The sequence below is a fragment of the Lissotriton vulgaris genome, chromosome 9 (assembly GCF_964263255.1).
Source record: "Lissotriton vulgaris chromosome 9, aLisVul1.2, whole genome shotgun sequence".
NCBI lineage: Eukaryota > Metazoa > Chordata > Amphibia > Caudata > Salamandridae > Lissotriton > Lissotriton vulgaris.
Window position 1 is genome coordinate 416,713,209 of NC_141697.1, and position 12,668 is coordinate 416,725,876.

Genomic DNA, 12,668 nt, shown 5'->3' on the forward strand with positions numbered 1-12,668 from the left:
CAGTTATAAAGGAACAATGCAGGCTTGTTTATTGAATTATATCTTTCCCACCCGTGATGTCTATCAGGCGCTCTATTCAATAAACCGTCACCCCCACCAAGGCCACAAACTACTCGCCTGGTACCCCGAAGGTACTTTGCTAACGTTGGCAACTAAAACAGCCGCTCCACGCAAGGTTCTGCCAGCGTAATTGTGCTTTTACTCTTAATTTCAGGCATGGTTAACCTCATTCTTTGCCTTACCGCTGCTGATGCCCCTAAGGTATTTTGTTAACCGGTGCTGCCCTAACAGCCGCTTCACGCAACTTTCTGCCGGCGTAGTTTTAATTCCAAACGCAGTTAACCTCATGCTTCACCATACCACTACTGATGCATACTAGCTATAACTCTGTTAGGCTATAGGGGAAACAGTGTACGGTATTGTCAGGTACTTTGCGAACGGTTGTCGCCCAAAGAGCCTCTAAACACAACTTTCTGCCAGCGTTATTTCAATTTCACACGTCTTCATGACATAATCCACGGTTCATCCCTCTATGATCAAGAGAGTAAGTGGATGGAGACCCAGATGATAAGTCTGATCAAGGTTAAGTGTTTAATGGGAATCCAACCACTCATAAGGGTCTTTCTCTACTCTGCAACTCTTTCTGTGTAGATATGAGTTTATGATCACTGTAGACACACTTTGTGTAGACTAGTAGATATTTATTAGACCCCTAGGTTTTCTGGTTAGTTCAAGTACCGTATTTTCCGGCGTATAAGACGACCTTTTAACCCCTTAAAATTTTCTGGAAAGTCGGGGGTCGTCTTATACGCCGGGTACAAAATGTTATGGTATATTTTCATGCGCTTTTTCATAGCGAGGACTTCACTCGAAGGTGTCAGACCGCTTCACAATAGGAAATAACAAGAAACAACACACCTTATGTTAAAAAATACAGCCACCGGCACTGGCAACGTCCACACCCAGCCCCCGCGCCATGAATTGTGCAAGTATTGAAAGCGAGCGGTTTTTTTTCATAGCGAGGACTTCACTCGAAGGTGTCAGACCGCTTCACAATAGGAAATACCGTATGTAACAAGCAACAACACACCTTATTTTAAAAAATACAGTCACCAGCCCTGGCAACGTCCACACCCAGGCCCCGCGCCATGAAGTATCGAAAGCGAGCGTTTTTTTCATAGCAAGGACTTCACTCGAAGGTGTCAAACCGCTTCACAAGCGAGCAAATGGCGCCATGAGTCTTACCTCGACTGCCGCTGCCGCTGTACACGCGCCTCCAACCACTTGCACATCCCCAGGCAGACGAGGCAGCAGGACGAGGCAGCAGGACGTCCGAAATACGGTATATGGGAACGGGCAGCCAGCGCCGAAGATGGCAGCGCCCGGTGTGTTGACACGTTTGGCACGTTTTGGCACGCGCCCCTCTCTCCTTGACATGGGCGTGGGCATAGAAAGGGGACTGTAGAATGTTCCCGAATGTTACCGAAGGCAGTAGAGCACTTGCCGTGATTGGCTGGTTGTTGCGAAGAGGAAAGGCAGTCTGGTGAGCAGATACCGTATTTGCCGTACCGTACGTGTGGTGTTGAAGACAGTCTCTGCACCTGTTCATACTGTACAGCACCAGTACATCCAGTGCAAATGGCTGACAGTCAAGAACCCGGCAAGGCTCCAGCAGCACATCCAGTGCAAATGGCTGGCAGTGAAGAACTCAGCAAGGCTCCAGGAGTGGCAAGAAGAAGGAAATATGAAGCCAGTTACAAACTTAAAGTTGTGGATTTTGCCATGGAACATAATAACTGTGCTGCTGCAAGACAATATGGAGTGACAGAAAAGATGGTTCGGGCCTGGAGAGCAAATGAGAAAGCATTACGGAGTATGCCAAGGGGCAAGTGTGCATTAAGAAGAGGCACCCCACATTGGCAAGAACTCGAAAAGCATGTAGCAGACATGGTGGCCGAGCATCGGCAAAGCGGTTATGTCGTGACCCGAAATAAAATCCGATTGGTTGCACTTCAGTGGGCCAAATCTAATCCAGATCTCAGCCACAGATTTAAGGCCACTGTATTCTGGTGTACCAGATTCATGGGAAGGCATAATCTGGTATTGCGGCAAAAGACAAAAATTGCCCAGAAATTACCTGCGGATCTTGATTCCAAAATGCATAGCTTCCATCGCTACGTTATTAGGCTGCGCAATGAACATGGCTATGCGCTAAGTAGCATCGGAAATATGGATGAAACTCCAATGAATTTCGATATGATTGCCAACAAAACTGTCCATCAAAAAGGCGAAAAGACAATTTTAATAAAAACAACAGGACATGAGAAGTCCAGTTTCACAGTGGTACTAGCATGCACAGCTGATGGCGCAAAGCTGAGACCAATGGTTATTTTCAAAAGAAAAACAATGCCGAAACTCAAGTTCCCTGTTGGTTGTTTTGTGCATGTGAATGAGAAAGGATGGATGGATGAAGAAGGGGTAAAGCTATGGCTTGATAATGTATGGAGCAGGCGACCAGGTGGACTTCTACAAAGACGTAGTCTACTGGTGTGGGATATGTTCAGGGCTCATTTAACTCCAAGCACCAAGCAAAGGCTGGCAAGAATAAAAACAGATGCTGCAGTTGTACCTGGAGGATTGACATCGTTGGTGCAGCCACTGGATGTGTGCCTAAACAAGCCATTTAAAGATCGCATCCGAGAACAGTGGAATGAGTGGATGGTTAGCGGTGAAAAAACATTCACAAAAGGAGGAAACATGCGTGCTCCACAGTTGGATGTTTTGTGCACCTTTGTTATAAAGGCCTGGAACGACATTGATGCAGAAACTGTAATAAAGTCTTTCAAGAAGTGTGGCATATCAAATTCATTAGATGGTATGGATGACGACTATTTGTGGGAAGGTGAAGAGGATGCCGAAGAAGAGACCACATCATCTGATACGGAATTGGTACCAGATCCATACGATGACTGCCTTACAGATGTACCACAAGATCTCATTGACTTACTTATGAGATCAGATGACTAAGAGGAGGATTTTGAAGGCTTTTAAAGGGAACGTTGTAAATCCTGTAGAAATCCCTTGGATTTATGGGAAGTTATGGGAAGTTTAATCCACTTGCACTGTTTCATGCACTAATTTATGTTTACCGTACCGTACCGGTATATTCAGAAGTGACAGTTTTTCATATGGTTCTAAATAAAAATATTGCGAGTAAAGCAAGATTGTTTATACAACCAATTTGTTTGAGTTCAGTCTTTGAGTTTGTAAAATAAACGCTTAGGTAACACTGTCCACTGATAAAGCCTTACTGCTCACCCACAGGGAGGGGGACTAGACTAATACGGTAAGTTCAAAATACCGGTACATTCTCGGAATGGCTACCGTATGCAGGACTGCGTTGGACTGCGCTGGAAGTGGGGGTCGTCTTATACGGCGAGTATAGCACAAAACCTAAAATTTTTCAGGCAAAGTAGGGGGTCGTCTTATACGCCGGGTCGTCTTATACGCCGGAAAATACGGTATTAAACTCACCCACAACATTAGTGAATGTCCAGCAGGCAATTAGTAGCCTGTGTTGTGGAAAAGCCCCTGGAGGCAATTGTCTCTCCGAGGAGTTTTATAAGGAATGTGTTGATATTCTTGCTCCAAGACTTCTAATTCATGCTATTTAGTCACATAGGCCCATTATTTAAAATACTGGTCCCAGTCCCAGACAGGGCCAATGCAAATGGGAGCAGCACATGCAATAGCTAGGATACACACTTTTCTTGGGTACGTTTCTGCGTGGTGCAAATTATGTTGATGCCCTTGCAGCAACGTCCAGTCTATGGTGGGAACTAGCAAAGGGAATGGAGCCCATGCTCTCCATTATTACCCCTAGCAGGCAATCCTTAGATCCCACCTACAAAAGAAAGGTCAGTTAAGATTTTGCTGAGAAATATGGGGCTGTCAATGCTGTGACAGCTCTCTGAAAAGAGCTCCTTTCTACACAAAATAGTTTTTCTGCCTGTGTGGCTTTGTCACCACTGGTGCCTTTTTGTTATTTGAAGATTAATTTGGTAATTAACGTAGGGATCCCTAAAATCCCCGATGAGCCCCGGGAAATGGCTCTTCCAATGGCCTATAATGGTTGCGCTGAATTTGGTCACTCTATTAATTACCTATATTTGAACTACTTGTCAAGCAAATCATATCCACTCACTGAAGCTAGGAGTAAACGGGAGAACTCCCTTGGATAAAATCTCACGGATAAAGTATGGATTTACTATTGTGCTCAAGTTAAAACAACCCTCTCCAATACGACTAAATACTGATACAGTTTAAATACTTGGACCACTATTATTACACCCTGGACGTATTGCCAAATTTATGGGGTGGGGGAGGAACACTTGTAGCAAATGTAAACTTTGTGGCACTGTATCAGCTGATTTTTTTTTTACATAAGTGGTGGGCACGTAGGCACTTGCCAAATACTGGCAAGATGTATTTGATACCATAACCAAGATCCTTGAGCTCCCCTAACAGCTTTAATATGAAAAACCATGGACCTAACCGCTGGACAACAACAGCTTACCTCTACCCTGCTGGTGCTGGCTAAAAAGGTGGATTGCTATGGTTTTGATGTAAGGGCGCGCACCGATGCGTGGGCAATGGCTTCGCGATACAATCTACTGCCAAGAACTGTCTGAACTATATGCTGCTATTATACAACCTACTAAACGTACGAAAGATATCTGGGCTCTCTTCAGGAGATATCTTAGTAGTGCTGAAGATCTATCATCTCCTTTGCAACATTCCCCGACCCCTTTGTTGACGCCCCTACAATCCTGAGTGACCATCTACAATGTGTATATCTCCCACTGGGTATTTTATTTCTTGCTGGTCTTTTTTTTACTTAACTGTCCCTGTTGCTTACTGGGATGTGCATTGGGTGTGTACTGTGCTGGCTGTTGTTTTGATGTTAAAAATCAATAAACAGATGTTTAAAAAAAAAATCTTCACTATCGGATTTGACTGGCTGGAATAGTGCCACCTTCCCTCTACACTATTGTATATTGGCCCCCTTGCTGCCTGTTTAAACACTTTATTTCTGTTATCCTCTATACATTTCTCTAGTTTACCATCAACAACCTTCCCAGTGTATTACTGAAAGTATAACGCACAAGAAGAAATTAAAATATTACTTACAGAAATGTGTGGTAGGCCAAGTATGAAAGAGAGGGGTTGTGTTCTGGTCTTCGCCATGATGGTATGATTCAAGATTGCAAACCCCTTTAAATGTTGAAGTTAACCTTTCCATTTTCAACTGCAGTTTTGACTGCAATAAAAAAAAAAGACTGAATATTTCCAAGTGGATTTCATTATTGCGAAGTTTGAAAATTTTCACATGCAAATTACAGACATGATTTACATATCTAAGTTTGCAATACTCCATGTATAGTGCAGCAAAGCAGACCAAAATATGTCCAGAAGAGGATCTTCACAAACATGCTTATCAGATCTCAACTTCTCAAGTTGCCAAACAATGCATCCACAACGTCAAATTTTCACATACTTCATTTTTTCACAGAAGGTACCATTGTGCTTCTACTCCTCATCTTGACCACGCCATTAGAATATATCTTGGGGCACCACTAAAAGCATTCCAGAAACTAAAGAGATTGTGTAACGAGGCCGCAAGGCAGACGCTGAACTTTCAAATGAGGACCATGGCACGCCTACTCTCATTTCCCCATATTGTCTCAGAGTGGCGATACAAATCATATTTAAAGCAATGCACACAGCTCAACAAGCAATCCACAATACTGTCTCCCCCTGTCTTCAAAACAATAACAACTAGTGAGACTGCCTTCATCCAATCAACCAAAACACTTTAACTCAGTGCCTGCTTAAATAAGGAGAATTGACAGCATCTCCAAATCAGGAAAGACAAAACATGGTTCTTTCCAGTGTTAGAGTAAAAAAAATCCAAAATTTGATCTTTAGAATTAAAATGCATATGTAGATACGCCTGCATGCAACTTTCCTCAAACTCTATGCAACCTTACATTCTTGAGCATGCCACGCACCGTGCACCATGTTTGGAGTGTGACTATGAACCTCATGCCCCCCATCCATAAGACAACAACCAACACCCTACCGATCATACTCTCTGAAAGTGCACCCATTTACTGATGCAATTCCGAGAGGACTGTGGCCCCATTAGTTATGACCTGCTATACAAATGTGAAAACGCCATACAATACATAGATCAGTTAAGCAAATTCAAACGTAAAGACACAGAGAAGGATGCAACAGTAAGTGGCCTTTCTCGTAAGAAAATTAAACAAAATATGTGATACTTCTTTTTGTTATTATAAGTTCTTGGTCAGTTGTTTGCACATTACGGTCTGCTGTCATCAATATGGGGCCTTTTTGTGTCTGTACACAGCTGATCACCTTTGCCAAGTTGGCTCTTCCTATGATTTACGTTTGACTTGAGGGAACTTGGGCTCCAGTAACGTGTCTGGGCTTCTTTTTTATTCTTGAGTTGCTTCAACACATGGGAGGAAAGACCACTCCGAAGCGCTCAGATTCACTTAATATGGAATTCCCATTACCAGCTAGAGCACCTTGTCCTTTCAGCAAGTAAGCTGAGATCACATTTGTACTCACGATCTGAGATCCTTAGACTTCAGTACAAGGTATACATGACAACAGACCCGATTCAGGCAGGAGGCTCACGATTTTGTAAGGTCTTCCGTCTAACATTGCCTTTGCTTCAATATAGGTCAATGGGAAGAAAACATTCCCCCCCGATTTGTTTTTCAAAATCTCCCATTTAAAAACGTTGCCATCTACAACAAGGTTGCATACACACGTAGGTGTGTGGCAAGCAACAGCCACGCTGCAGCAGACCTCCTGCACTAGCCCGAGCATACTGAGTTCCTAATATGCAACTTTTTTGGCTTTAAAGTGCTAACACAAAAGAGCAGAAATGTACACAGACTATTTATGCCCTGTATGTGCAACGTGCTTCTTTCTATATCTTAAAATGATCTTTTTTTCGCAGGCTTGTGGAGCCGTACAGCATGATCACCTCAGATTTAGGGAATAAAAAAACTGCAGCACCCTAAGCAAGCAAAGAAAGAGAAGTATAGCACATGTATGAGGGAGGCCTACTGACTTAGGAGAATTGTCAGTTTAACCGAACTTTCAAGAGGAACAGAAGCTGCATATTGAACATAATTTCTTTGTCAGTCAAGCTAGACCCCACTGAAGCCCCACTGGTAAGGCTTATTCAATCTTTCGGCTAGTCTGCTGTTTCATACTCTGACTATACTCAAATAGTGGAATCGATTTCCCGTAAACCCAGATGAGACAGCATTAAGATTTCATTTCTGCATTGGTCAGATTGTTAACTGTATGAAGGCTAACTGTTTAAACCTTAACTACAGGAAAACAGAGGTCCTTCTGTTAGGTAATGACAACTCTTTTTGGTCACCAAGTTGGTTGCTGAGGAAATGGGCCCATTACCCCAGCCTGTGAGAAAAGTCAGGAATTTGGGTATTGTCTTTGACAATAAATTAAACTTTGAAGATCAGGTTAATGGGCTTGTTTCTTCTGTTTTATTCTGTCAGATCTTTAGAAAACTGTTGTGACCCCATTGGCCTTAACCAAAGTAGATTACGGCAATGCCCTTTGTCTGAGTATTCAAAAAAGACTCAATCATAAACGTCAGCTACTACAAAATGCATCAGCTCAGCTTCTCTTGGGAATTCCTATACAGCTAGCTGTATCTTGGGCACTGGTTAAGTTGAAATGACTCCCAGTGGAAAAGATAATTGAATTTAAAGCATTATGTTTAGCTTTTAATGCTTTACAGAATGTTGGCCCAGAACATTTGCGGCACAGATTTACCTGGAATATTCTGTCAAGGAAACTTACATCATCAGCAGCCAAGTTTTTGGTGGTGCCTAGGATTAAACGAGCCTCAAGGGGAGGTAGAGGTTTTATTCTGAGAACAGCAAAACTGGAACTCTCTCCCCATGACTCTGAAGAACAATTCAGTCTGAATCTCTTGCCTTTCAGAAAATCACTTAAAACCTATTTTTTCTGTAACTAGGTTTAGCAGCCCCTTCTCTTAAAGGCAGATGCAGTGCCAGGACGCCTCCAAGAATTTGAGCGCTCTACGAAACCACAAATCTCATCAAACCATAGAGCAGCGTCTACTCACATCAATGTATTTCTTAGCATATGCAGAACATATTCATATTAGGAAATGCTGAATTTCTTCACAATTCTTGTATTTACCTGTCAAAGAAGCAAAAGGCTGGAGCATTCATTGGCCCTCTATTCAAGAGGGCAAGTAATCCCAGCTTGTACGCAAACATTAGTTTGCCCCCAGTTTGAGATTAAAGGGATAATATTTGTGTGGAAGCACAGAATTATTTTTCCCACTTAAATTTTGACATTTAAAACCTGATGGAAATTGAACAGGGAAAATACAAAACACTGCACTGCAAATATTGCAGAGCTGCAGTTCTGAAAGGCATAAAAAGTGGAATATTACCCTGTTTTTACCCATTCTGAGGTACAGATTTCGAAATAGGAAGCAATGCCACACTCGGAAAATGTTACACGCTGCCCTCTGTATTTACCAATGCTCAGAAAACAGAGTGGAAAATGTCTAAGAGAGTAGTTTGTGCAAGTGAGGCCTCACAGCGAGTCAGGATCGTGGCAATTCCATGCAAATTCAGGGGTAGTGCACTTTCAGTGTGGTCTCTTGACCGGATAATCAAGAGCAACGCAGTATGTCAAACACAGATTGATTACTTTTGTGATTCAGAAATCAAAAACAACAAAAATTGAAGATGTCCCTACTTGTTGGGACCACTTTGCACAGAAACGGAGGATTGGGGTCTTCAGGACGCTCAAAAGAATTTAAGAAGGAAGTGTTGATTATTAGGAAGAAGAAGATCAAAAACTGTCTGTAAATGTAAATCCAGTATTTGTAAAGCGCAAAGAGTTACCCGAAGGCATCCCGGCGCTGGGGGCCATCGGGAAGATTAAACAAGCTGTTGCCCAGAGTCACTTGGTGCTGGGCTGACCTGCCGCTGGTGTGGGGATCGAACCATGAGCCCCAGATTCCAGTGTCAGTCGCCCTGGCCGCAGGGCCACACCTCTTCCACATCTGTGATATGCTACACTGGTGAAACCTGGGGGTAACAATTGATGTAGAATTCTTCTCTGTCACAGTTGCACAGGGAGCCTTTTATATTTCCAGAAATATCGTGATAAATCTAAAAACTGTCCAAGTTCTGCCATGTCTCCTGACTTGCAAGGAGAGAAGAGTATGCTACGGATGAGTCGACTTCCAAGAGACTAGAGATTTAGAAAATATATGGTTTTAGCAGGTTTACCCTAGTACTAGGAGTACTTGCCATAGAAACAGAGAGCTTGAGTCTGCGTACTGTATAAAGGAATGTTAGGGTAAGACTGTAGTTCTGTGTAGGAGGGAGGTTCAATACTTATTTCTAAGTCCACTATCTTCCAACTGAGGAGCGCTAGAGTAAGAACTATTTTGTCAGTTCTTGCGTTCTAACAATTTTCTGGTTGCGGGCGGACAATGAAACATGTTAAGATTTTCCGACTTTAATGTAAAATTAGAAGAGCTGAGCACTTCATGGAGTACAAATGTACAAATGCTTGCTTTAGATAGGTTTCCTTATGGTTCAAATGGTAATCCTGGTCAACAAAACCATAGAGGATCCCAAAATTAGTAATTTCCTCTCCATTTATATCTGAAACTATCCCCTTCACCGCACCCCTCTCCCTTTTCACTAGAAATTTAGCCAGCACCAACCATGAACTCTCTCCGTGGGTTATTGTGGGAGTAGTAGGCACTCTCCACCATTGCTGAGAGGTCTATGTTGGGTGTTCTTCTGGTTGAGCTGAGTTTACCACAGGAGCAAACAAAATATAGAGCATGCTCAGTTGGCTTATGGGCTAGCCTGATCACTGAGGAAAAAAATAACAAGGATACTCAGGAGAACACATAAAGTGTACAAAGCCACAGTGCAGGCAATTCTTCTGACACAGACCTTCATTAAAATTGAACGAAAGCACAGAGCGGGTAGTTATTCTGGTACAGAACCCTTGAAACATTTAACAACAGCACAGTGCAGGAACTTCTGGTACAAAACCCCTGAAACAATTAACAATGGCACAGGGCAGGCATTTCTTCTGGTATAGACCCCCATATTACATTAATCTATGGCACAGTGTAGGCACTTCTTTCCGTACAGAAACCATGAAATATTTATTAAAGGCAGAGTGCAGGTCAGGTGGGGGCAGCCACTTTTAAAGTGAAAGCACATAGCGCTCCATAAAAGAAGAGGCCATCATTATCCCGCAAGTGCTGTGAGGGCGAGCTGCAAATTGAAGCAGCAGCTACCATTGTTCCCATTATTCATTAAACAAAATAGTGCTCACTGACTTAAAAAGCAGACCGTGTAACAAGGCAAGTAAAAGGTCCAGTCGTTATGGGAGGTTACAAATGCAGACAAGGCGGTACTAAAGAGGGACTAACAAGCCTATTCACAAATAAAAAGACACCATTATGCAAGGACAGTAACAGGAGCCAATTAAATGGATAGGTGGGGAAATGGGCGTAGCTTGTATGCCTAACCCTAATACAGCTTGCCTCGCAGCAACGCATGCGCTGCCCTGGCTTGATCCAAAAATAACAAGGATACTCAGGAGAATACATTAAAAGTACAGTGGCGTAGTGAAGGAACTTCTTCCGATACAGACCCGCATTACTATTTAACAATGGTACAGAGCTAGCAACTTCTTCCGGTACAGAACCCTTAAAGCATTTAACAATAGCATTGCGCAGGTTCTTCTTCCGGTACACAAACCATGAAACATTTAACACTGGCACATTGCAGGCACTTCTTCTAGTACAGAACTCACAAAACATTTAACAATGACACAGCGCACCTGCTTTTTTCAGTACAGAACCCAAAAAATATTTAACAATGGCACAGTGCAGGCAATTCTTCAGGTATAGAACCAGTGACAAATGTAATGATGACCGAGTGCGGGCACTTCTTCGGGCACATAACCCATGAAAAATGTTATCAGGCTTGTCACAACAGTCGATGGACGTATTCGTATGCATTTCCCTCATCAATAGGTTTTGTTGCCAATAAGACAGAAGAGAGATGTGAATTGCAATTGGGAATTTCAGAAAAAAAAGTTCTGTGGGTTCTCCTGAATGACCACTTGAAGGATGGACTTTAGTACACCTAGTGTCGCAGCGGCAGGTAGAATTTGAAACAATTCAGCAACATTATGTTCTGAATTTGACTTCAAACATATCTTTGTGCACATTTCCTCAAGTCTATACCAGCTTGAGGGAACGAGGAAAAATATGATATTGTATCAAAACTCATAAAACTCACTTTGTGACGCCTTTTGGATTGCAAATAGGCAGAGTTTTCAAAACATAGGATCGACTATCTAATGTGTACACCACTTTGAAACCTGTTTTATTAAGTTTCACCACACTGCAGGATTTCATATCAGCTCTTCCCTACTTCAGGCTGCAGGAGTGGCCACTACCATCATCTGCATACCTGTACGCTGCCCAACTGCTGCTCCCTTGGGTTTGCCCTGCTTGTTTGGGGAGTGTGTGTGCATGAAACTGGAAGCAGAGCGGATGGCTCATTGGCTGCTCACAAGCATGTAGGTGGTGAAAGGGACAATTTGAGGCCTATTTCTTCGCTGTCAAGGGCCAGTAATATGAGATGCATAAAAGGCACTACACAAAGGAGATGAACTACCTCAACAGAATGTTTTATCGGCATAATTTGGCACTCTTTACAAAACGTCAGCTTTTTTGTAGTGGCCAATCTGTGCAAATGATATATCTGTGCCAGTGGTTTTAGCAATTCTGGTGCCAAATTGAATACCACAAGAGCAAATTCTTTAAACTGAACCAGGCGAGTAAGATCAGATGGGAGAGCCCCTACCATAGACATCAGTGGGTCCCTTTCAGGCAGTATAGGTCTGATCCAGGTGCGTCTGACTCAACTTTTCATCTCTCTTATGTCGACCCAAAAAACGGCCAGTGGTTTACATAACTACATTAAGTGGTTAAAGATGTCACTATGTTTTATAATAATGATAGTGAGACTGATTCTAATATTACTCTGTCTTGGAAGAGATAGAGTGGTGGATAACAAAGAACGACCAAAAGCCAAACTTTAGAATTTATGAAATTCGTTTGACTTCACCTTTCAAAACACAATGAATTCCTTCAGATTCCTTCTCATGGGCTCCTTCCATTGGCCTGTGCCAAACACCAAGCAGAGCGGAATGCAATCTGGTTAGTTCTGGTCGATATAGTCAGGCACCACAGACTGGCAGCATGCCTGAAGCAAGCTACTTTCCGTTTCTGCAGTTAAAACGCATTTTACCCTTTTTATCATTCCCCATCAAGTGACAGCTAAATAAAAGAAAATCTCAATATATGGCAATTAAAGTCAGAAAGGGGTCATTGAATAAAAAATAAAAAAACGATGGTCTATGATTCACAGAGAAAAAGGACCAGAGTCTTCCTCAGCACTGGTGTTAGAAATGGGGGTCTCATAGTTGGCAGTGGTTTCCACCCAGTCCAA

General features: G+C 42.7%; 1 protein-coding gene across 1 annotated transcript in view; it reads right to left on the minus strand.

The window, feature by feature from the left end:
• Window positions 1-12,668, minus strand: part of CINP (cyclin dependent kinase 2 interacting protein) — a 94,276-nt gene that overhangs the window by 10,323 nt on the left and 71,285 nt on the right. The window contains exon 4 of the mRNA XM_086937831.1: window positions 5,191-5,320. Within this exon, the coding sequence (XP_086793957.1) occupies window positions 5,191-5,320 (130 nt within the window). The remainder of the gene's footprint in view (window positions 1-5,190; window positions 5,321-12,668) is intronic.